The sequence below is a fragment of the Pteropus alecto genome, unplaced genomic scaffold, assembly GCF_000325575.1.
Source record: "Pteropus alecto unplaced genomic scaffold, ASM32557v1 scaffold44, whole genome shotgun sequence".
NCBI lineage: Eukaryota > Metazoa > Chordata > Mammalia > Chiroptera > Pteropodidae > Pteropus > Pteropus alecto.
Window position 1 is genome coordinate 3,380,793 of NW_006436812.1, and position 23,117 is coordinate 3,403,909.

At 55.2% G+C, this 23,117-nt stretch overlaps 3 protein-coding genes and 1 pseudogene across 16 annotated transcripts in view; 2 read left to right on the top strand and 2 right to left on the bottom strand.

Moving 5' to 3' along the window:
* Nucleotides 1-6,918, top strand: part of ANKS3 (ankyrin repeat and sterile alpha motif domain containing 3) — a 29,020-nt gene extending 22,102 nt beyond the window's left edge. For 3 of the 6 annotated variants that reach the window (XM_015591181.2, XM_006913855.3, XM_025048237.1), the window contains 8 exons: nt 804-980; nt 3,843-3,967; nt 4,467-4,608; nt 5,037-5,209; nt 5,582-5,667; nt 6,086-6,169; nt 6,373-6,464; nt 6,559-6,918. In XM_015591181.2, coding sequence (XP_015446667.1) covers nt 804-980; nt 3,843-3,967; nt 4,467-4,608; nt 5,037-5,209; nt 5,582-5,667; nt 6,086-6,169; nt 6,373-6,452 — 867 coding nt within the window. In that variant the 3' untranslated portion in view covers nt 6,453-6,464; nt 6,559-6,918. Of the gene's footprint in view, nt 1-803; nt 981-3,842; nt 3,968-4,466; nt 4,609-5,036; nt 5,210-5,581; nt 5,668-6,085; nt 6,170-6,372; nt 6,465-6,538 lie in introns of all 6 variants that reach the window. The other 3 variants (XM_025048234.1, XM_025048235.1, XM_025048236.1) reach the window with 3 other exon arrangements.
* A 276-nt stretch (nt 6,919-7,194) lies between these two features.
* NUDT16L1 (nudix hydrolase 16 like 1) lies at nt 7,195-10,138 on the bottom strand. Of its 6 annotated transcripts, none has more exons than XR_001517094.2 (4): nt 9,947-10,138; nt 9,541-9,871; nt 8,671-8,893; nt 7,195-7,476 (listed from the first exon to the last, which is right to left on the bottom strand). XR_001517094.2 is itself a non-coding variant. In XM_015591182.2 (4 exons), exons 1-3 carry the CDS (start codon nt 10,094-10,096, stop codon nt 8,672-8,674), a joined length of 633 nt encoding a protein of 210 aa, XP_015446668.1. In that variant the 5' UTR covers nt 10,097-10,135; the 3' UTR covers nt 7,195-7,476; nt 8,671. The 6 variants fall into 6 exon arrangements, 4 of the variants coding, with proteins under 4 accessions (XP_015446668.1, XP_006913918.1, XP_024904007.1 ...); XR_001517093.2 differs by having other exon boundaries at nt 7,195-7,481; nt 9,947-10,137; XM_015591182.2 differs by having other exon boundaries at nt 9,611-9,871; nt 9,947-10,135.
* A 2,592-nt stretch (nt 10,139-12,730) lies between these two features.
* MGRN1 (mahogunin ring finger 1) overlaps nt 12,731-23,117 on the bottom strand; it is a 48,593-nt gene continuing 38,206 nt past the window's right edge. For 2 of the 4 annotated variants that reach the window (XM_006913859.3, XM_006913858.3), the window contains 6 exons: nt 21,844-22,070; nt 20,681-20,798; nt 20,275-20,320; nt 18,709-18,798; nt 16,375-16,419; nt 12,731-14,469 (listed from right to left, as the gene is read on the bottom strand). In XM_006913859.3, the coding sequence (XP_006913921.1) occupies nt 16,379-16,419; nt 18,709-18,798; nt 20,275-20,320; nt 20,681-20,798; nt 21,844-22,070 (522 nt within the window). In that variant the 3' untranslated portion in view covers nt 12,731-14,469; nt 16,375-16,378. The remainder of the gene's footprint in view (nt 14,470-16,374; nt 16,420-18,708; nt 18,799-20,274; nt 20,321-20,680; nt 20,799-21,843; nt 22,071-23,117) is intronic. The other 2 variants (XM_015591168.2, XM_015591166.2) reach the window with 1 other exon arrangement.
* On the top strand, nt 15,456-15,574 carry LOC112481666 (annotated as a pseudogene).

A 23,117-nucleotide genomic window follows, 5' to 3' on the forward strand; every position in this document is an offset into this window, starting at 1 on the left:
GGAAGCCCTTTAGTGTTATTTTTTGAGTTATGCTTTGAGTGTTTTTTTAAAGGGATTTTCCAAGGTTCCACAACTAATTAGTAAGAAAGCTAGGATGTGAACCCAGGTCTAGCTGACCCCAAAGCTGAGGCACTCTTTCTCTACACTTTTTTTTTATTCCCATCTTCCTACCCCATCCTGTTTGGCAACCATCAGCTTAATCTCTATATTTATGGGTCCGTTTCTGTTTTGTTTACTCATTTGTTTTTTAAAATTCCACATATGAGTGAAATCATGGTATCTCTTTCTCTGACTTATTTCACTTAGCATAATACCCTCTAGGTCCATCCATGTTGTTAGAAATGGCAAGATTTCATTCTTTATTGCTGAATAAAATCCATTCTGTGTGTGTGTGTGTGCGCGTGTGTGTGCGTGTGTGCGCGTATCACAGCACATCTTTTTCCATTCATTTATTGATGGATATCTAAGTTCCTTCCATACATTGGCTATTACTAGTAATGTTGCATTGAACATAGGAGTGCACATATCTTTTCAAATCAGTGTTTTTCTTTGGATAGATACCCAGGAGTGGAATTGCTGGAAGTATGGCAGCTCTATTTTTAACTTTTGAGGAACCTCCATACTGCTTTTTATAGTGGCTGCACCAGTTTACAATCTCACCAACAGTGCATGCAATCATTTGTTTGATTTATTGATGATAGCCACTCTGATAGGTGTGAGGCAATATCTCATTGTGGTTTTAATTTGCATTTTCCTGATGATTATGCTTCATTGTTACTTTGAACACACACCCCTTGCCACAGGATTCAGATCATGCACGTAAAAGCTCGGTTCGCAGACAAACTAAAAGTTATATGAAGACCAAGAATCGTTACAGCAACAGTGACAACCAGTGGTCTCCCAGCACTGGGACTTCTGGGGCAGCCTGTTCCCCAGGATCTATCCCCCAGACTGAGAGGTCCCCTTATTCAGGACCCCAGGTAAGACTTTTTCTGAAACTGGCGGTTACATTGTTAGAAAGATAGTACTTTTTGTGATTTGTGAGGTATTGTGTACTTACGGTGGGCCAGGCATTATTGGGAGAAGAGAGTGGTGGTGAGTTTTTCCCAAATGATCCATGAAGCTTCCTGGACTGAGAGGATTCCTAAGGTTGGAGGTGCCAGTCACAGAGTTTGTGTCTGTCCCTTTCCACAGGAGGGATCTATCTCTCCCTTTGGTTACCATACTCATTTCCATACTCAACTTAGCCTCCCTGAGCCTGGAGAGGAGAAAAACAGACCGATCTCATAGAGCAGCTTTCAGGAAGTTAGTGACAAGATGCATGTGAAGCAGAGACAAAGTGGCACATTGTGTGCACTTAAAGAAAATTGCTATTTCTGCCTTCCTCATTGTGGGTTACTCTGGCTAAGCAATTTCTTAGGGATCAAAGATGTGACGCAGCAGCTCGACTGTCTAATAATGTGTTTATTGAGTTCTCTTGCCCTCTGTGGGCATAGGTGGTACAAAGGTGAAAGACAGGTAAATATCTGCCATTTATCCATTTATATGTGTAGATCATAGCTCTGCTATTCACTAGAACCCTGTGATTTTGCTGGCTTCTCCTTGTAGCCCCTGCAGGGCCTGTATGCCCAGGCTCAGCAAGCAGCTACACCTCTTAATTCCTTAAATGCACATTGATTGGAGATTCGGTGGTGATGGTGGGATCTTAAATCTGTTTCAGAAAGCAGGTTGAGGAAAATGGCGGAGTTAACCACCTTTTAAAATTTGCTCCTCCATTAAAGGCAAAAAAACCACCAAACAACAACAACAAAAAAAACTGACAAATGTGGTCAGAATCTCCTTTTTTTCAAAACTCTGTGAATCAACTAAAGGCTTGCCACAACCTGGAGAATGTTTATTCAAGAGAAATAGCTGAATCTCAGTAAGAACTGAGTTTTCGTAGCATTTTAGCATTTTAACTTGCCCTGGTCCCATTCCTCATTCTCCAATGCCAGGATAGCTGTAATAGCCACCAGAGTGGGGCAGAGCAGAGCTGGAACGCTCTCAAAGTTTCATTCTCAAAGAACTGGCATTATTGGACCTGTCTGATGGTTCCCTAGAAGACTGTACTTAAAGGCTTTGACTTGACTCAGATCTATCTACCTGACACTAAAAGCCCTCTCCTTGGAGAACAAGTGTTGAAGATAATCACAGGGAAATATTTTAATTTTGCAGTTGTTTGAGGTGTTGGATAACAGTCGGAGTAAAAAGATTAACCACAAAGCTTAAAAGGAAAAGCTGGGGAAGGAGATGGAGATGTCCATAGGAGCTTTGAAAAGCTCTGACTTATTCCTGAGAATCTAGGCCACCTACATACTCAAGGCTGTGTGTCAAGAACACCTCCAATGACCTTGGGGCTCTGAGCAAACAGGAAAGAAAGGCTAAGGTAGAATTTCCATCTGCCTGGGTGACTGTTGAAGATGTGCCCTAACAAGCATTCAGAGCTAATCAGCAAAGACTGAGAGGTTACTGGTTCCAATATTTAAGGAAATCTCTGTCCAAAGCTAGCTGAGTGAGACTTCAATGGCCATATACCAGAAAGAATACAGACTTTATAGAATTATTTTAGAAAAGTAATTAAATAAACATAGATCTTCTACAACAAGCAGTAACAACAAACCCCAGAGATGGAAGAGAATTGGATCTCCAGAGTTTCCACATTAAAATGTCCAGTTTTCAACAGAAAAATAAGATATGCAAGGAAACAAGAAAGTAACTCATAGACAGTAAGAAAAGGCAATAGTAGAAGCTGTCGCTGAGGAAGCCCAGACACTGGATTTATTAGACAAAGACATTAAATCTGCTTTTAAAAATAAGTTGAAAGAGCTAAAATAAACCACATCTAACTAGAGAATATCAAGAAAATGATAGAAATAAAAATTAAACAGAAATTCTGGAGTTGAAAAGTATAACTGAAATGAAAATTTCACCAGAGGGGCTCAGCAGATTTAAGCACGCAGAAGGACTTAGAAAACTTTACACAGACCAATTGAAATTGCTTGAGAAACAGAATGAAGAAAAATGAAGAGACGTGTGAGACACCATCAAGAATACCAACATGCACATATGGTGCTCCAGAAGGAAGGAGCAGAAATCAGAAAAAAAGTTTTAAAAATAGCCAAATCTTCCCAAATTTGATAAAAAATGTGAATCTGCATATCCAAGCAGCTAAATGAATTCTAAGTAGGTTAAACTCGGATCCACACCTAGATACATCATATGCAACTGTCAAAAAACAAAAGAATGTTGAAGTAAGAGAAGTGATTCATTGCCTACAAGGGAATCTCAGTAAGATTAACAGCTAATTTCCCATCAGAAACCATGGAGACCAGAAAGACATTTGATGACATATTCAAAGAAATGAAAGAAAAATAACCAAGAATGCTATATCCAGTAAAAACTATCCTTCAGAAGTGAAGGAGAAATTAAGTTAGTCCCAGGTAAAGGACAACTAAAGAGAATTTGTTGTTAGGACCTACCCTACAGGAAATACTAAACTTGTCCTTCGGGCTGAAATGAAAAAGACAATGGATTCAAAGACACAAAAGTGTCTCTGGACTCCCTGCTATGCCTGAGGGCACAGAAAGAGGAAGGGCAGCTTGGGCTCTGTGCCTGCGGTCAAGTCACTCTCCCATTGCTGAACTTGGGGGATCAGCAGTGCTCAGATCTCCCCCTTCAAGGCAATCTCATGAATACACACTTAGCAGGAGAAAAGTGGCTCTGAGTGGCATCATATTTTCCTTGTCCCCATGTCTTTGTGCCCTGCCCATCCTCTGACCTGGCCTGGCCTGTCTGGCCTCTAGGACCTTGCCACACTGCTAGAGCAGATCGGGTGTCTGAAGTACCTGCAGCTGTTTGAGGAGCAGGATGTGGACCTCCGCATCTTCCTGACGCTCACTGAGAGTGACCTGAAGGAAATCGGCATCACGTGAGTCCAGAGGGGCTGTCTGTGGCCGCATGCCCCTCGTTTCAGCCAAAGTTCTGGGACCAGCTGAGGTTGCAGCTTCCCAACACTCGGATGGAAACAGCCGCCCTGTCTAGAGGTTGGCTTTTTTCCTGTAGTTGTCTGTACTCTCCATTCCTACAGTCGCTCGTGTGGCCCCCAAGCTGGCCCAGCTGACAGCGCTGCATTCAGGACACCTAGGCATTTTCTGCCTGTTCACTTTTGAGAGCTTCCCTAGTTGGCAGACAGTTGTCCATAGCCTGAAGCCCAGCGACCTCGGGCTGGGGAGGGGGCCAGGCAGGGGGAGGACAACTTCCAGTGGGGTTGTCACTTCTTACACAACCTCTGCCACAGGATGCTGGAGCCACTCTCCCACTTCAAAGATGGGATCTTTCCTGGGGGGTTACCATCTTGATGGAAGGACAGTCAGTGGAGCCTCCACACACAGCTGGTGCTGATCTGATTCCTCTCATTCCCCCTGCAGGTTGTTTGGGCCCAAGAGGAAGATGACCTCTGCCATTGCCCGCTGGCACAGTAGTGCCCGCCCCCCCAGTGACGCCCTGGAGCTGGCCTATGCCGACCGGCTGGAAGCAGAGATGCAGGAGCTCGCCATCCAGCTCCACAAAGTAAATGGGGAGAGCAGGGAGGGGATGTGCAGAAATGGCGAGAGAGGCTTCTGGAGACAGACCTGCAGAGGACACAGCGGTCAATACAACAGTGAGGGCAGAAAGCATAACAGCTCTTACCCTGAAGGGGAGACGCACTGGCAGGCACACAAAGCTAGGCGACATTAGGTGCAAGGTCAGATGGACACAGGCAAGAAGATACAGGGTAAGGGCAGAGAACAGGTGGCCAGTGTGGACATCAGATGGCTCAGAGGAAGGGACCCAGAGCAGGGGAGGCTCCAAGGTAGAAACAGCCTTCTCTCCCATTCTAGGAGTCAGGATGGCAGAGACAGAGGGTGTGGTGGGTCCTGGCCTCGTGTCCCCTGCACCACCCTTCCCCATGCCCACTTGCCCGCCTGCCCACCCCACCTCTCCCTTTCCCACTGCAGCGCTGTGAGGAGGTGGAGGCCATGCGGGGCCAGGTGTCCCAGGAGCAGGAGCTGCGGGCCGTGGTGGAGAGCTGCCTCTTGGAGCAGGATGGCACCCGCAAGGATGTCCTTGCCCAGCTGCAGGAGACCTGGGCCTTGGCCCAGGATGCTGCTCTTGTCTTGGACCAGCTGCGGTGAGTGGGCGGGCACCTGAGCTGGCCTGGGCTAGGCCCTGAGTTTTCTTCAGCTTCTTCAACCAAGGACTTGCTTTCAGGGCCTCCTAGGGTCACTCCCTCCCCATCCCCATTTCATTCTGGCTGTTCCTTCCTACAGAGCTGACCAGGTAGCAATGAGACCCTGAAAATCTGCAGACTCTATGCAGATTCTCTGCCCAGGTCTCGGGTTGAGAGCTTATCAGTACGGGTGCTGTGCTGGGGTGCTTGCCAAGCTCAGGCAAGCTGTGTAGACAGGGAGTTGGGGGTGCCTGCCGTCCCTGCCCTCTGGGAGCTGTAAAAAGCAGTCGTCAGGCCTCTCCCCTCACCAGCACTTGGTCTTGTGTCCGGCAGAGCTTGTCAGGCCGAGCTGTCAGCCCGAGTGAGGCGGGACGAGTTTCCTCTCGGGACTACCCTGGGCCCAGCCCTCTCCACAGCTGGTAAGGAGAGTGGGGTCCTGGCCGCAGACTGGGCAGGCAGAGGGCAGGGATGCCCCTTCAGGCTGGGTTTTGTCACTTGTCTTAGCATGGTTATGACACAGGTTCCCTTGCACACATCCCAGCCCGTTTCCTCACCGTCCCTCCTGATGGCAGGAGGCAAAGCCCTTGGGCCATGGCTGACAGTGCTGTCCAAGAGCTCAAGTGACTTCTGCAGCCTCCACCTGGAGCCCAGGCTGGGGCCACCCCAGGGCAGAGCCTCACTGGAGGCCAGGGACAACAAGCAGCAGAACACATTTTGATGTGATGAGGGAGTCATGCAAGCACTAACCAGGGTGGGACTCCTGGTCACAGTAGCTCAGGACAAAGATGGGCCTATAAGGACACAGACCCCAGGCTCACTCAGCCCTCTGTCCCACAGACTCCAAAGGCTGGCAGGCCTCCCTGCAGGCCCTGAGCCTCCCCGAGCTATCAGGAGTGTTGGAGAATCGAGTCCAAGAGATGGGTGAGTCTCTGGAAGGGAAGCCAGCGGCCCTCACCCCCACCAAGGGACCAGACCTGGGGTAACACGGAGACCCCTCTCAGCTCTGACTCCTGGGGCAGCCTGCTGACCCTCCAGGTCATCCTTTCCTAGTGCTCCCCAGGACATTGCTTCTTCCCACCACCACCCAGGCTTGCGAGCAGTCACTTGTCTGCTTTCATCCTCAGAGCGAGTGCTGTGCTCAGTGTCCCAGGGCCTGGAGAAGCTGCAGTCACTGAATGGGAAAGAGAACTGGCGGGAGCCTTAGCAGGAGGCAGTGGTGAGTGTCAGCCAGCCCAGGACCCAGGCCAGGACAGCAGGGTCCATTGCGAGCCAAGTGAATGCCCACCTCAGTCCTCCCTTTCCCTTCTTAGAATCTGACGTTGGGTGACTGATCCACCCTGAAGCTGTGTGCCCGGAAGACAGGAGGGCAGTGAGCAGGCAGCTACAGCAGCCTAGGCCCCAGCTGGGGCCAGAGGATCGGCCCCCGGGAACAGCTGGCAGAGAAGCAGGACCGGGCTGTGGCCGGTGCCAGGCAGCGAGGCCCCCACAGAGGCAGGACGAGGGCCTCTCACCCAGAACCTGGTGGTAAGGCCCAGAGCAGACAGGGCCTTGGGGAGAGCATGTCCCTATACACCGCAGGCGCCACACTCAGGCTTGCCCGGCTGGGTAAGGTCTGGGACGCCTGGGCAGCATATGTCATTTGCTGAAAAATAAAATTTAAGATCATCTGGTGAGGGGCTCAGTTCTGGTCACAGCACACACATTACTGGCTGACATAGCAAAGCAAGAGAAAAGCCACACCAAGACCTCCAACCCCAGTGACTCACTGAAGCCCAAGCCCCTGCTGCCAGGACAGAGAACACTGCTCATAGTGGGGCTGACTTGGTGACCCCTCTTACCCCACTGGCCCCTGCAGCTAGAGCCACCTTTGCTCAGAGCCCCCATGATTCAATAAAAGCTACCTGGAGAGCTAAGCATGCCCCATGCCCCAGGAAATAAGAGAGGAGCAAGGTACAGGTATTTTATTTACAGAGTGAAGTGCCTTTGCCCAGTGTGGCTGCTTCATCAAGGCTCTAAGGTAGAACAGATGCCAGGCTGGGCCGGGAGTAGTTTTCCTTACCAGGCCGGGCAGGCACCGTGGAAACTTTCCAGTAGCTTCACTGAAGAGTCTTGCCAAACACAGGGCCATAGGAGACTGCCAGTGGTGGCCTTCCTGTCTGTGGTGGCTCTACTGTCATTCTGCACACTCAGCCAGTGCTTCCAGACCATCCCGGGGAGCTGCCTGCAGACTGTACTGGGAATGGAAAAAGGGAGGCTTTCAAAGCACAGGAAGGAGAACCAAACTCAGACCAGGTGCAGCCAGAGCCACCAGGATCACAAAAGGGGCCTCATGTGGGCAGTCTCAGCACAGAAGCCCCAGACCAGCCGATGGCCCAGAGAGTCAAGGCTTGGCAGTGCCACAAGTAAACAAAGGGAGATGGACAGCACCACCACGTGAGACAGGTGGCCTACAGCAGCCCCACTCTAAACGCTCTTGGGCCCGTCCCTGTCTTTAAGTCCCCAGGTAGTGGGAGAAGGGGATGCCCTGTAATGCCCAGCCCCGGGCCTGTAGTCAAGATCAAAGGACAGCGTAGTAGAGGAGCCATTTTACTGTTCCTTCTCCAACAACTCGCACCTACAGCTGGGCCCATGGCCCCGACTGTCCTCAGGGACCAAGCCTCAGTGGGGTAAAGCTGTTCTGAAGCCTTACCCACAGTTCACACACCACAGAGAATGAAATCTAACCAAGTAAAGCTAATGAGCCAAAATTAACAGTACAACATCCTGCCCAAGCTAGTTCTCTAGGCTCTGGGGCTACCATAGGGCAGGATGCAAGAATGAGTCAACCCAGGTAAAGGCATTCTCGATGAGAACAGATTTCTCACTGGTCTAAGTGGGCGCACACCTCTCCACTTGGAAAATCCAGTGGTACCTGGGCCTCCACCAGCCCGTAAGACTTTCACATAGGCAGGTTTGAGCTTGGAGGTGGGTGAGAATGTCCTGAGCCTGGAGAACCAGGTCTACCCACTGACCGTCCTGAGAGGGTCCCACCTGGCTTTGTGACTACTCAGGGCAGTGGAGATGAGATGCCAATTTGTCCCACGCAGTCAGAAAGGGGTACAAACAGAAACACGCTAGAATGGAGTCCCCAACCACCAGGCCTGTGGTCTGTTAGGAAGTGAGCTGCACAGCAGGTGGTGAGCAGCTAGCGAGCAAAACTTCATCTGTATTTGCAGCCATTCCCCAGCACTAGCGTCACTGCCTCAGCTCCACCTCAGATCATCAGGCGTTAGATTCTTATAGGAGCACGGGTCCCTGGTGCTAAAAAGGCTGGGGACCGCTGTGCTAGAAGACGCACTCCCACAGGAATTCAGGGCCTAGTTTCAATTCGTGGGCACAGACAGAGCCGGGGGAAGGCAACAGACACACGGCACTGGAGCAACCTCAAGAAGAAGTTGGGAGCAGCTTCTCCAGGGCCTTCTTTTGCTTCTCTGTGGCTGCAGCCACGGCCTCAGCCAGCTTCTCCTCGGGCATCATGTTGAGCACCTTGAGGGCGAAGAGGAGCTGGTACTTGGCTGTGCTGATGAAGGCATTGCTCAGGAAGTTGGGGAAGCCACCAACTCGGTCCTTCTGGGTATACAGTGGGACCCGCACAAGCCCCAGCACCTGCACAGAGAGGAGACCTGGGTTGGGGCCAGGCCCCCATACCAATGGCATAACTATGGTAAGGAGCCTGTGAGCTGCTAGGCCAGTGGAAGAAAAGCCAGGTGGCCAATGACATACAAGACCCTGGCAGCATCTGGTAAGACCAAAGCCGGCAAGCTCCCTTGGGGCAGTGCAGCCCCTCTCCTCCCCAAGCAAGTTGCAAGACCATCCCATGCACTTCCCACTTTCTGCATCAAGACTCAGCCCCCCATCCACTGGCAGTCCACATTTCATGCTCCCCTTCCAGCTGGTGAATCCCAAACACATCAAGTGTCACTCCGGCCCTTCCGGACCATAAAACCCACAAATCGCAAGTTCCTTCAAACCCCTCGCCATGAGATACCAACTTCCTTCCCTTCCAGCCCTACAAGTCCCGCTTTCTGCTCAATTTCCCAGCTCCTCGAGGAGGTCCCGCCCCATTCCAACCCCCAACCATTCCCACTCCCCACTCCCAGGATTGGCAATGGCAGGCAGCAAGGCAGATGGAACACAGCCCCGAGGGAACACCAGCCCCCCGCCCGCACCCCAGGTCCCTCTCCCCACCCCGCTGCTGGAGACAATGACACCCCACCCAACCCAGCCAGGGGACCCTCAGGGGGACGTGTTACCCATCGGTGCCTTCCGCGGGGCCAGAGCCAAACCCCGGGGTGGGGGGCAGGGCCCGGGCGGCGGCCCCACCTCCAGGCCATGGTCGCGCGAGTGCACCGCGCTAATCTCCACGGCGTGCAGCTGCTCCAGCGTCAGCTGCCGCGCGTACAGGTGCGCCACGACGCGGTGCGGGCCCTCGGTCAAATGCGAGCTCAGGTAGTCGGCCTCGGTGAGGCGCAGGCAGCCTAGGCCCAGGCCCAACACCCGGTTCAGTCCGTCCTCCAGCGACCAGAAGCGCCGGTCCACGAAGCCCCCGGGGAAGCCAAGAAGTCCGTCGAAGCGCATCTGCATCTGCAAGGAAGCGCCGGGTCACAGGCGCGAGTCCGAGTGGCGCCCCGGCCCCCGCCCGCCCATTAGCGTCCTCACCAGCACTGAGAAGCGCATGGGGATGCGGCCGAAGAGCTGCCCGGGGTTGGCGGCGTACAGCATGGCGTGGCACGAGTGGCTCCAGCCCGGCCCCAGGCGCATCGCCTCCACCCGGCTGATCTGCTTCAGCTCCGGCACCGCGGCCGACATCTTGGCACTGCCCCCCGGCGATCCGCGCGCCTCCAATTAAGTGCATGCGCGGGCCCGCCCCCACCGCGCCCGGCCAATGCGCGGACAACTGCGCCCCCGGGGCCCCACCCCTCCGCCAATAGCTGACGCGCATCGGGGCAGAGACCATGGCGGCGCTCCGACGCGTCGTTGAGAGGCACAAAGGGCGTGTGCATAGGCCACGCGCCCCAGCCTGTACCCAATAGCCGCGCACTCCGAGCTGCGGCCCCGCCCATGGCCCGCGAAAACCACAACGCCCAAGATGCAGCGCGCCAGCAGCGCTCGCATTCTGCGGCTTGGGGCCTCGGGCGCGCGGAGCCTGCGGGGTGGGAACAGAGTCGAAGTCGAGGCTCAGACTGCGCGTCCGGTGGAGGGCAGCGGGATTCTCAAGATCACGTCGTCCTCGGCGGGACCGAGTCGCGTGCCTTCCCCTAGAGCCTTCTTGGGCGCTCGGGCGCCCCCTGCTCGTCCCAGGAAGGCTCAGCTGAGCCCTGAGATCAGAGGGCACAACCCTCCCCTGCACGCACTCCAGCCCCACAGTCCTGGGCGCCTACCACCTGCTAAACACTCCAGTCCAAGGTCACTGCTGGTCTGCCTGACTCCATAAGAGCACGAAAGCAGAGCCTGGCGGAGATCCGACTGCTCCACAGTCCGAGCCCTAGATTGGGGGTGAAGGGCGATGAGCCCTGCGGCTCCCTACACCCAGTCTGTTAGGGGAGAAGTGACTTAAGTCCTAGGCTGGGAAGGAAGCTTCCTAGTCCAGCACCCCCCAAGCACTGTCCAAGTCAGGTACTATATGCCAGGCACTGTGGGAGGAAATGAGGTCTCCCCAATTTCCATAACAAGATCCTGGGCTCAGAGGAGCAGGACTAAGGACGTTCCATAGTTGGTGAGGGAGCCAGGATCTTACTCTAGATTCCCACCCTGTGTCCTCAACAGAAAACCTCCTGCCTTCCACCTAAAGTACTTACCCCACGTTTGTGCACGAGAAGGAAGTCGCTGGGGCTCCCCTAAGTCTTGGTGCCACTTCGCCAGCTGACCCAAGCTCCATTTTCCTCCCCATGGTGGGCATGAATTTGCTGAGTGAAGGAAGTCAGGATGGGTGCCCCAGGCACAGCTTTGGGCAAGCCATGACATGAGGGCGAGTTCTGTGGCACGGAGAAGGCTGCCCTGAGCAGTGCTTAACAGGAGAGGAGAGTAGCGGGTAAGGGGCAGTGAAGAAACTCACTCACACGTTTGGTCAATGGTGTGTTCTGCCAGGAGACATGGGGACTAAGGACCCAAAGACAGAGGCTCTCTCCCCCACTGAGGCCTTCTGCCAAGGTTAAAGCTCAAAGGGGCAGCTTGCAGCTGGTCAAATCCCAGGGCAGGTGACTGTGTCTGAAGGAGAGAGGTCAGCGAGGGGAAGGGCCCATCCAGAGATGGCCCCTTCTCTAGGCTGCAGGGCACGACCCAAGCCTAGGGCCAGTGGAGGGCAGGGGTCATGGAGGAACGACACCCTGCACCCCAACCCCTCCCTGACACCAAACATTAATAAAGGATGTGGGCCCATTTGAGGAATGTGAAGAGGGAGAGTCAGTGTAACCCATACAAGAACTCATCTGACACTGAGCACCTTTCTACCCACACTGGAACCATGCCAGACCCAGGCATAATCAAGGGTAGCAGGCCTTCCTTGGGGCAGGGACTGACCAGCCAAGAACACTGGCTCCACTCTTGAGTACCTGAGTCAAAGAAAGGGCCCCTGGAGGCAACTTGGAACTGTGTGGGTATTCAGGGCACCAGCTTTTCCCTACTGCCCCTCCAATGCATTCTCCACATGACAGCTGAAGTGAGTCATTCAGCTGATTTAAAACCTCTCTGTTCTTAAAATAAAATTCTGACTGCTTCTACAAGGTCTTGCAATGTCTGCACCATATTCTTCAATTCCTATGCTCCAGCCACTTGCACTTTTTTCCACTCAGTGGATACATTAGGCTCACTCTTGCCTCCCAGCCTTTGCATTTGCTGTGCCAGCTGCCTGGGGCCCTCTTCCAGGGCCAGCTCCTTTACATTCTTCAGGGCGCAGCTGAAATGTCTCCTCAGAGGAGCACTGTGACTCCATCTTGTCACTGGCTCTTTCTAACAGTAACTAAACTGGGGAAGATGTGGATTTACCTGTGCAGTCTGACTAGAATGCAAGCTTCCCAGAGGCCTGGACCTAGCCTGTCATGCTTCTGCTGGCACACAGTAGGTGGTCAGGAAACATCTGTGAGGCAAATCAGTGATGCAGAGGAAACTGCAGCTGCATCTCGCACACCTGGAGGCCCTGGGCTCCTCCTCCATCTACTCAGAAGGCTGAGCCGAGTGCCCAGGGATCCTTCACTCCAACCCAAAAATCAGCACGATGGCCACAACAGTAACCAGCAGCATCACACATGGCTCCTCATGTAGACCTCACTCCCTCCTGGAGTTAGACTTTAATATCTTACACACAAGGAAACAGGCTGCAGTCACTAGCTGGAGCTCACACTGCTGTCAGGGTGTCAGAATCAATAGCCACTCAGCTGTCCTGCCTCCTGACCAAGAAACGGTCAAGGTCCCTCAGTGCTGTGCAAAGAGAAAGGAGTGGACGGATATTGCTGCATGATTTTATTACTATAAATATACAGTAAAAACGAACAAAAACTAGCCAATCAGAATACATCAAATGATAGCACGTATAAGTCCAAGACAGGGCAGTCTGCATCCCGTCCTTCAGAGTACTGGCACCAATACCGAGGGCAAGAGGCCAGGGTGTTGGCAGGAGACAGGGGCGAAGGGAAGGAGATGGCCAGCTTATGTATGTGTGCATGTGTATGTGTATGTGTGCACCCGTGAGCATACGGTGGGCGGGAGGGAGGTGAGGCAGAGAGCCAAGCAGCTGAGGCAGGTGCCCTGAGCATGACCAAGAGCTGTGCCTAAGGAAGCACTCTGCTCACAGGCCCAACTGGAGAAAGGAGACCCACTGGACAAACCCCCCCACAGTGCAGATGCTCTATGGATGGCTGCCGGCCGCCCCAGAATGACTTTTTCCCAAGGCAGCTCCTCATAAAGCTGGCTCCCCAACCTCAGACCCAAAAACATCAGCCCCCATGGGGAGCTACAAAGATCCACCCACCCACCAAGCCAAGGTCCCTGCTGGGGCAGCTCGTGCCCAGCTGCACCAGGGCGGGGCACTCCCTCTGCCGTTTTGTTGTCCAGGAAGGGCTGAGCACCCCCTCTGCCGTTTTGTTGTTCATAAAAAAGATGAGATCACCTCAGATGGGAGCCTCATCCCCCAGGCAGGTCTCTACAGGAGCCCCAGACAGAACAAATCAAAGAGAAACACAAAGTGATGTTTAAATGGCAAAGAGGGAGCAGAGAAGTTGCTCAGGTTCCTCCCTGGTCTGGTGAAAGGCAGCTTTTCGGGCTGAGCGGAAGCCTCTGCACCTGGAGGGAGACTGAGAATGTGGGCGAAGCCACCTCTGAGAAGGTGTAGGGCTTGGAGAGGGGCCACTAGACCAACTGTTGCCAACAGGCTGTGCACCTGCACCTCTGTCCCTGGGCAGACCCAGACCCAGACCCAGACCCTGGCTTCACATGTGGATGCCTGGGCTGCCCAGGACAGAGCCGTGGGGAAAGGCTGTGAGCTGTGGGAATCCACCCTGCACCAGAGAGCCTGAGCAGGAAAGAAGAAACAGCACAAAGCAGCAGCGCCGGCCAGGATACGCACATGGGGCTACGGGACAGGCACTGTTTCCTTCATTGACCGTCACTCAGACCCCACTTCCTTTCCTCCCGACAAATCCCCCAATAATACCACCTGTGAAGGCAGCACTTCACCCACCAATAAATCTCCTACCAGTTCACTGAGTTTTCAGGGTGTCAGCTCCCTATCAGCTGAGGGGCTGGGCAAAGCCAATCCAGGAACACATGGGTGGCCAGCCCCCAGCCTCGGCTGTTCAGCCAAAAGGGCATTTGGGGAAACGCCAGAGCTCAGTGCCCACAGCTGAAAGGGGCTGTCCTTCATCTTGTATCATTTACAAATACAGTGATCATAGAAAAGGGGGTTCATCAGAGGGGACAGTCCAATGTGCTCTTTAATCAAGGGCTGCACTGCCCCTTGGAGTCGTGGCTACGAAGGGCACGCAGACAGGAGGCCAGGGGTCACACTGGAGTCCGGGTGGCCCATCGGCAAAGTCTGGGGAGCTCAGGGCTCCATGCTGCCAGCCTGGCCAGGATCTCAGAGTGGGGTCAACATCGTGGCCTCAGGGTTAAGACTGGGCCACCAAATGGAGGCCAGGTGGGACCAGTGGTGAGGAGGCTTCAGGGCGTCTTCATGGAGGTGGACCATCCTGCAGGTAGGAGCAGAGAGAGGAGGGTCAGGCTCGGCCAAGTCTCACCTGCTCCCTTCACTGGCCAAGCTTTGGGTTCACGTCAACCATGAGACCCAGAAAACAGGGCCACCCAGCACTCCCACTGTATATGTCTGTGGCAGACCACACAGAGGGCCTGGGGACTCCAGCCTAGGCAACTGACCCAGGCCTGTCCCTATAGTAACAGATCACCCCAGGGTGCCAGCAACAGAACCATAGCCCTGAAACAGAAAGGGGCGCCTTCGGCTGCTGACCCCAGGCCTCCTGCCCTTGCGCAGTCCATGCTCCTGGAATGTGACCAGCCACTGTCCGCAGAGCTTCCCAACTGGATTAGGCTGAGACTTGGTCAGCTCTGGGCAGAGGTGAGTGGACTCAGCCCTGGGCACATAGCCAGTGCTCAGAGTAGCCCCAGTCCAGTGTGCCCTCCTCAGAGGCCTGCTCTGCTCTTTCCATACATAGTCACCTCCCCAATGCCGTGAGGTGCTCTGTCCCAGATCTGCCCCCTGGGCACTGGTGTGGGGAGCCCTGGCCTGGGGCTGCAGCAGCAGAGAGACCAGCATGCTTCTCAGGGCTGCAGAATGCACAGCTGCCCACCACCCACCCATATGCGGACTCCACGGGGCGTCTTCAACTAGCAAAGCAAGCAGTGTTTCTGCCACTGGGCGCCTGTGACACAGACCCTTGGGTGAGGGGATTATATTCTTAGGAGCTATAACTATGTGCAGGAAGTCAGCTCCGCTACACAGCCCACAGGTGAAATACGTTCTCTGTAGCTCTGTCTGACTTGTTTTTCCTACTTCTGGAAGTTTTACCTAAATCACAACACTGAACATCTTTCACTGTGGAGGCCGAGGTCAACTTTATAAAAGTGTAGGGCCCTATCTAAATAGAGGGTAAGATTTGTCAGAAGAAACGTGTGAGGGACACAAGAGAAATTTGTGTGGGAACATAAGAACAGTCGTCAAGTCTATGGCCATGCCGCCCTGAATATGCCCGATCTCGTCTGACCTCGGAAGCCAAGCAGGGTCAGGCCTGATTAGTACTTGGATGGGAGACCACCCAGGAATACCAGGTGCTGTAGGCGTTTAAAAAAAAAAAAAAAGAGCAGTCATCAAAACAAGTGGACAGACACCGCAGCCTAGCTTAGGACAGCCCGGACACCAGGCTGGGGCATGTCTCCTAGCTGGGGCTGCTGGGGCCTTACCACCAGGATGGGCCAGGGGTCCAGCTGGTCCTCCCACACGTCTGGGAAACCCAGGGCCACCGAAGGCACCAGGTTCTCTATCACCAGACTTCGCAGAGGCTAATATCATTGTGAAGGAAAAGAAAGGGGTCCCCAAAGCATGTGGCCTATTTTTTCGTGGTACTCTTAGAAGTGTCTTCTGTAAAATGTCCGTTTGCGTCACCCAGGTAGAGAGCACCTCCTGTCAGGTGAGGGAGTCAATCTTACATGGCCTCCTGACATCAGAGTGTGCTGATGTTCCAGAAGGTTCCAGGGGTGGGTGGGGACAGGTTAGTAGCAGCAATGGGGGGAGGGGGGAGGCGTGTCTCAGAAATGGTGGAGTGCTGTTTCCTGGACCCAAAAGGCCGGAAGAGCCTGACTGGGCCACCTGGTCCCAATGAAAGAACCTCTGGCCTGGAAGCCAGCATGAGAACCCCGGGACCACCTCTTCGTGGCAAAGGTGCAGCAGTGTAGGGAGGGCTCTGGATTCAGAATCCAGGTCCCAGGGAAAGACACGGATGTGGAAGAAGCCCAGAAAATGGGCAGGAACCACTACAGAGGGAGCAGGAGTGGGAGAAGCAGCTGGGGGTGTCCTCTCTCCAGCCCCCTGCCAAGGACGCCCCTCAGAGCCACCCGCCACGCGCGGGAAGGTGATCACCTACCAGCTTACTCCTCTATACCAACAGAGCAGGAGTCGGGCCCCCGGGCTGTGCAGAGGAGGAGAGAGATGGAAGCTTGGTTAGCAAAGGCTCGGACAGACCAGCACATTCCACAGCAGATGCACTGGCTTTAGGACGAGCTGCCCTGAGGGCTAGGGGGTTGGAAATGAAACGCCCACACAAACCAATGTGCTGGAACAAAGGAGGGACAGGCGGAAAAAATGTTTCCTGAGAACAGAGTGCTGGGCCAAATTCTACTGCAGGGGAACTCGGCCTACGGGTGAGCACAGCGGGGCTGGGGGCCACCAGGGCTGAACCCTGGGGGAAGGCAGAGCCCAGGACAGATCTCCCCGATAGGGCTGCCGGGAGGCCAGGCATCCAGGTTTTCACCATTTATGGACTTTCCCCCACTGTCCTTTTTCTCCATCACTGGGGGACATTCAGGTTCACTAAATCATGCTCCATCCATTCGGGGGACGGCTATGCAGTTGTTATAAAGAATGAGGACACCTGTGTGTGCGTGTTCATGCTCTTAAATACAGATGTAAAAAAGGTTCAGGGTCTCCACTGAAAAAAGCCAGAAGCAAAACAGAGGGTGCCAGCACATGGCCAGACGACACACACACGCACTCACAAACATGCGCACGCCCGTGAGGACCCCTGCCTGTCCCCTGGCTGCAACTGGAGGTGCTCATGGGGCAGCAGACGTGGGATGCTACCAGTGTCCACCTCCTCTCCGTGCTCTGAGAGGCTCTGAGAAGCCACCCTGCCCTGCAGAACGGGCAGGGTGCAGAGGCAGGGTGGGCCTGGGCTCAGGAGCTGGACGTCACCCACCTTGCTTACCCGGTCAGGCCCTGGATGCAGACTCCAGCCGCTCTACCTCCCACTTCACATGTGGAGCCAGAAACCTGAGATACTCGCCTAGGGGTGGGGGCTCGACGGCCACAGGTCCTGGTCCCACTTGTGGGCCGAGCTCAATGGCTGTGGCTTGTCCTGCCCCTGCAGACCCCTGAGCACTCTGTGGGCCACTCAAGGGCGAAGGGTGGCAGAGACTGCATGGGGACAACGTGCCCCTCACAGCTCCAAGGGCCTAAAGCCGGCCACCCTGTGGGATCAGGACTCACACTTATGGCTCTTGGAAGACAACTCTCTCTCTTGGTCCCCATCCCCCAAGTTTGAATCATAATACTTAAAGTCCTCTGAAAAAACTTACTAGAATTCTGTATTACTCTAAGGTGTGCTTGTCCTAAATGTGGCTTTTGCCTGTGGGTGTCCCTACAGGCTACCCTGCTTCCTCACACTAGGGGACCCTCTGTCTACAGAGGCTGCTGCTACAGAGGCTGGGGCGGGGGACAAGAAGCCCTTCCAACCAAAGTATGTCATAGGCCCCCGGTGCCCAAGCTAGGTCACTGGGGACCAGGCGACAGTGGCTCCAGGGGCAGGCAGAGGGTGAAGGGGTTCCCCAGGCATGTGGCAGCAGCCAGGCTCTGTGAGGGCAATGTGACTATTTATCATGATTCCAGAACCTCGGATGACCTCCTGGTAGGCGCTGGCACGAGGGCCTGAGAGCCCCCTACTCCCATCCCCAGTCTTTAGAGCCCAGGACTTGAAGCTGAGGATCTTGGCCCAGAGGAGCAGAGAGCAGAGGAGCTGTGGCCATAGGTCCTCGGCAGAGGCCTCGGAAAAGGGGAGGAAGAGAAGTGAGACTCCCCGCACTGCCTTAGGCCTTGCTGGCACCCGGCGCCCAGCCTGTCCTCCCACACCCTGGCCTGGGACGCACTGCTTCACCCAGGACCTCGGGCAGGTGGCAGAGAGCTGGTGACCCATGTCAGGCTTGGGGCAGGCAGGTAGTTTTGTTTGTAGCTCCCCTGAGCAGAGGTCCAAGCCTGCCAGGGGCATGGATGAAGGAAGACACAGCAATGGCAGTGGGACCAGACCTGCCTGGCCCCGAGCAGGAGACAGACGGGGAGAACCATGTCCTTAAACACACAGCCTTTCCTGCCTTACTGAGGATGGGCTGGCTCTGGGGTGCAAAGGGGCCTCAGGCACAGGCTTTGCACCAAACAGCTAAGGGCTGCAAGAGGAGTTGGCTGTGGAACCTGAGCTTGGCCATACTTTGGGGATCAATAGGAGAAGCGTGGACTCCGAGCCAGTGAGACAAGAGCAGGCTCCTCACAGGTCAGTTTTTCTCCCTGAGCAGTCAGAGCAAGCCCCCAGATTCATGGGGACAGCTGCGGAACTGTCCCAGCCCAGCAGGCCCCTAGCTTCATGAGGACAGTCACAGGACCACCCCCGGGCCTGGCAGGCCCCCAGACCCCACAGGCTGAGTGCTGTTACCTGGTAGGTAGATGTCGGCAGGCTGGCTGCGGCCACAGGACTCGGGGCGGCCATCTTGCAGGACGTTCTCAATGGAGGGCACTCGGCTCCCTGCAGGAGAGGGGGCAGGTCAGGGCCTCACAAGAGGCAGGGGTGGATCTGGATGTCCCTCTTGCAGAGAGCCCCGAGAGCCCATCTTTTGTCCCTGAGGGCACGACAGCCACTGTAGGCCTGGGCTCCGGCCCAGACCCCACCCCGACTCCCCTCTGCTCTCCCAGGACTAGAGATAGACATTCCTATCCTTCCTCTCTTTCCTTCTACCACCCCCACCTCCCACATGGGGCTTTTATTTTTATCATAAAAACATTATATGTCCACATTTAAAAAACAAGATAAAATGGTAATAGATATAACTGTCTCCTGTTTATCTTTCTGGGTGAGCAGGTGAGGTGACAGTCCTTGGCCCACGTGTGCCTGCAATGGGTCCTGCACAGATACTGCAGTGGGGGACCCTCTGCATGTGGCTTGCTCACTCACACATCAGCTCTCAGCCATGGACCTAAACTATTCTCAGTGCTGCCAAGGGTGTCCTCATGGGGGAGGTCCCCTCAGCCAAAAGGGGCCTGGACCCTGTGACAGGGCATGGCTGGGGGCCATCCGGTCCCAGCATGCACTGTGCACAGGCAGGAAGAGGCCAACACTGAGAGAGGTGGGGGAGCCAAGGCCCGACAGGCCGAGGGGCTTGCCCTGTGCCATGTTGGGCAGGAAGGCACGGCACCATGCCTCCAGGGACAGACACCCTTAACCCAAGCACCCTGCCCTCGGTGCCCATACTCACACCCAAGCCCAAGGGCCCCAGTCCAGCGCCTACAGACAGGCCCCACCCACATGTGGTAGGGGGGCTGCTCCTGGGTGGAACGTGGGTCCCCACAGTACAATGCTGGCCAGGGGACCCCTGGCAAGGAGGGGTCACAGCAAAGGAGCAGCTGCAGGTTATTTGGGGGGCCTTTACCACACTGCTGGCTTGGGAGCCAGCCAGGGCCACCTCCTGGCTCTGTCACCTCTAAATTAAGTGGCCTTGGCCTCCCCGACACCAACCTTGTGCCTCAGTTTCCTCACCTGTTCAATATGGGGAAGGAATAACCGGGACAGCAAAGGCATGGCATCTCCCCAAGCCGGCAGAGGGGCTGGCACCGCCCTGCGCCCACTCCCTGGCCATAGGCTGTGGCAGGCCCAAGACCCACACAGAGACCCTAGGTCTCTCCAGGCACTGTCAGGATGACGACCCCAAGGAATGGGCACAGCCCAAGGCCAGACTGGGCAGCTGTAAAGGAGGATGTGCGACCAAGTACAGAACGATCCAGGCGGGAAATAAACAGCTACTATGCAACACTACAGGGCAGGAGGGAAAACCAGGAGTGGCTTCGGGCTGTCTTCTGGGACATCGTGTAGTAAGTGGTGTGTGTGGTCCCCTGGAGGACACTGGAAAATGCTCTGAGAAACCTCCAGGAGAGCTGAACTGGAAGCCTCTGCCCAGCTCAGGCAGGGAGTACCAGAACCTTGCCCCTCGGGAGACAGAGGGCTTACCTTGCTTAAGTGACGAAGTCTCGTCAATCTCCTCTGTGAGGAAACTCTAGGAAACAAGGAAAAACGAGCCTGGAACTCTGGTGCTGACCCAGGACCGCTGCTGACTGTAGGAGACCCAACTGCAGGCAGCCGGGGAGGGCATGGGGCGAACCTCAGCTGCCCATCCAGGACATGCCAGCGTCTATTATGTACTTCACATACAGCCCCTTCGCCCATGCCCACCCCACAGATGTGGACACTGAGGCTGGGAGGGAGTCACAGCCCAGCCAAGGCTACTGAGTGAGGGACTGGCAGAGTGGGCCTGGGGCATGCCACACCATAGGTCTGGGAGGCCAACAGGTGAGCAGTGGGGACTCAGATCTCAGGTAGGCAGGACTTAGGAGGGCAAGCCGGGGCTGGACCTCACCTCTGGGGAGCTGCTCAGCACCAGCCCGGCCCCGCTTGGCAGGGGAGGGGCATCCGAGACCTGGGAGAGCTTCTCCTCATCCTCTTCATGGATGGGGGATGATGGGGACCGCAGAGTGCTGGGGGCAGAGAAGATGGGGGTGGAAGACAAGTGGATAAGAAACACTAACCCCGCCAAAGCTAATACCATGGAGGGGTGAGCTTGCAGACATGTGCCAGGGTCCTCGGAACAGATGAACCTGGGGAGGGGTGCACACCAGCAGAGTGCCAGGAGGACACCAGCCAGCGGGACACGAAGGCTGTCTACCTGTGTGCTGGCACAGACCTAAATACGGCCTTTTACTTCCAGAAGAAGAGAACTGTGATGGTACATCCTTGGGGTGGGAGGGCTAGGTGTGCGAGCAGCAAGAGAGACCTCCATGTTTCTTTCTCTTTGAAGTGACTCTGCCTGAAGCTGCAGCTGGTTTTACAGAACCTGTGCCTTCTTTATACATTTCTAGTAAAAAAAACCCAGTACACATGTGAAGACTTAACACGGCAAGGCTGGTCATCTGAGCCTCAAAGGAATCACGATGGGAATCACGATGGACCACACTGGCTGGCCCTTGGGCATGTGGCCCTCAAAGTTTCCCTATGTCAGTGATGATGACACTCTAGTGGCCTGGAGCAAGAGCCCTGCCCTCCAGCTCGTCCGGCATAAACAAGGTGGAGGATGTGCAGCTGGTTTCATTGCAGCTGGGTTACTGTGGCCATCATTGGCCTCACAGCAGGATGTGACCAGATGACCAACCACCAGAACATCCTGGAATCCTGAAACCCAAACGGTTTCCCTGGGCCAATACACTGCACACACTCCTGCGGTGTGCTGCTCCTGTGTAGCCTGGGAGAGGGAAGACACCGGCACCCCCGGCCTCCACGGACACATTTTTCCCCTGCTGCCTTTGCTGTGAACAACCTTAGCCATGACCATGAGCCTAACCCACTACTGGTCCTGTGAATCTTTCTGGCAAATCACCAAATGAAACATGTTATAAAACTAATTAAAGTTACAAATAAAACTGCTTTGTATCCACTAGCATACGCCTCCCTCACCCTGGCCCACAGAGCAGTGGGGGTGGGTCCCCAGACACCCTTCCCCACAGGGAATCCTGGCGCCAGCCTCACCTGTCGGGGGACTTGCTCCGAGGCTTGGCCTTCTGGTGGCTGCTCTCCATGATGCGATCAAGCCCAGCAAGAGGACAGCTGGCCTGGGACAGGCCGTCTGAGACGCCGGAGTAGGTGATCTCTTCATAAAGGGGGGCCGAAGGGATGGCTGGGGAGACAGCTCGAAGGCCGTTGAGTGCCTCAAGCAGGGAGATGGGCTCATAGCCAGGGGGGATGCTGTCAGAGCTCTGCGGGGACAAGAGTAGGTGAGGGACAAGCTGGCCGGGCTCCTTGCCCACTGCCTACTGCCCTGTTCTACCCCCCAGAATCTGCTTCCTGACCATCTCCTGTCTGGACCATCTTCCAGGGACTTAAATCCCCCCTCCCTCGGGGGGCGCCAAGAACTCCAGAGCAGCAGCAGACGTCCTGCCCAGGGCTCCCTCGGCCATCAGCTGCAGCACACCCAGAGGCCCCACTTGATGCCCAGGATGAAGGCAGAGAGGGCATTCGGACGAGCCACCCCACCCCCAGCCTTGGCCAGTCCCTACCTGGCTTTCTGTTCCTGCCTGGCAAGGGATGGAGAGTGAGAAAGGGGTTAGTGAGAGAAAGGAGAACTCGGGAGCAGGTGGAGAGCAAAGCCATGCCAGAGGCGAGAGAAACCAGTGGGAACCACGTGTGTTCTAGACCAGGGAGGACCTGGTCCCCCAGGGAGCCCTGCCCGACACAGGGATCTGGCCCAGCTCGAGATCCTCCGTGGACCTTGGGCAGGCACCTGGGGCAGGCGGGCATCCAAGGGGTGATGTGTGCTCTGGGTGATTCTCACAGGCCCCCTGGTTCAGAACCACTGTTTCCCCTTTGCGGGGAGCAGATCACATCAACAGGCTGAGTCTCGCTTTAGGGTTAAAGGTGAAGGGAGAAGGCAGCTGGGGGATGTCAGTGCTGGGCCCCTATGGGGCGGGGCAGCCACCTCCTCTCATTCTTATTAGATAAAGTGAAAGGTAAATGCTCCAAAGTAGAACCTCCTCCCACTGGCCCGATCCACCGGAAGGTGGGGGCTGCCTTTCGGGCAGGCAGCAGAGCAACCCTAGGACCACAGGGAAGGCAGGAGAGTCAGGGTGGGCACCTCCTGCCCTCAGCAAGCATTTCCTGGGGCCCTGGGTCACCTGAACCAGTAGCGCCCTGCATTTGCTCCCAATGTGCCCTCAATTTAAAGGTAAATAGTTACTCTGAACCCCCTCATCCCTCCAAAAAGGAAAATACCTATCTCAAGGTTGACTCTCCAGTGACTTCCACCT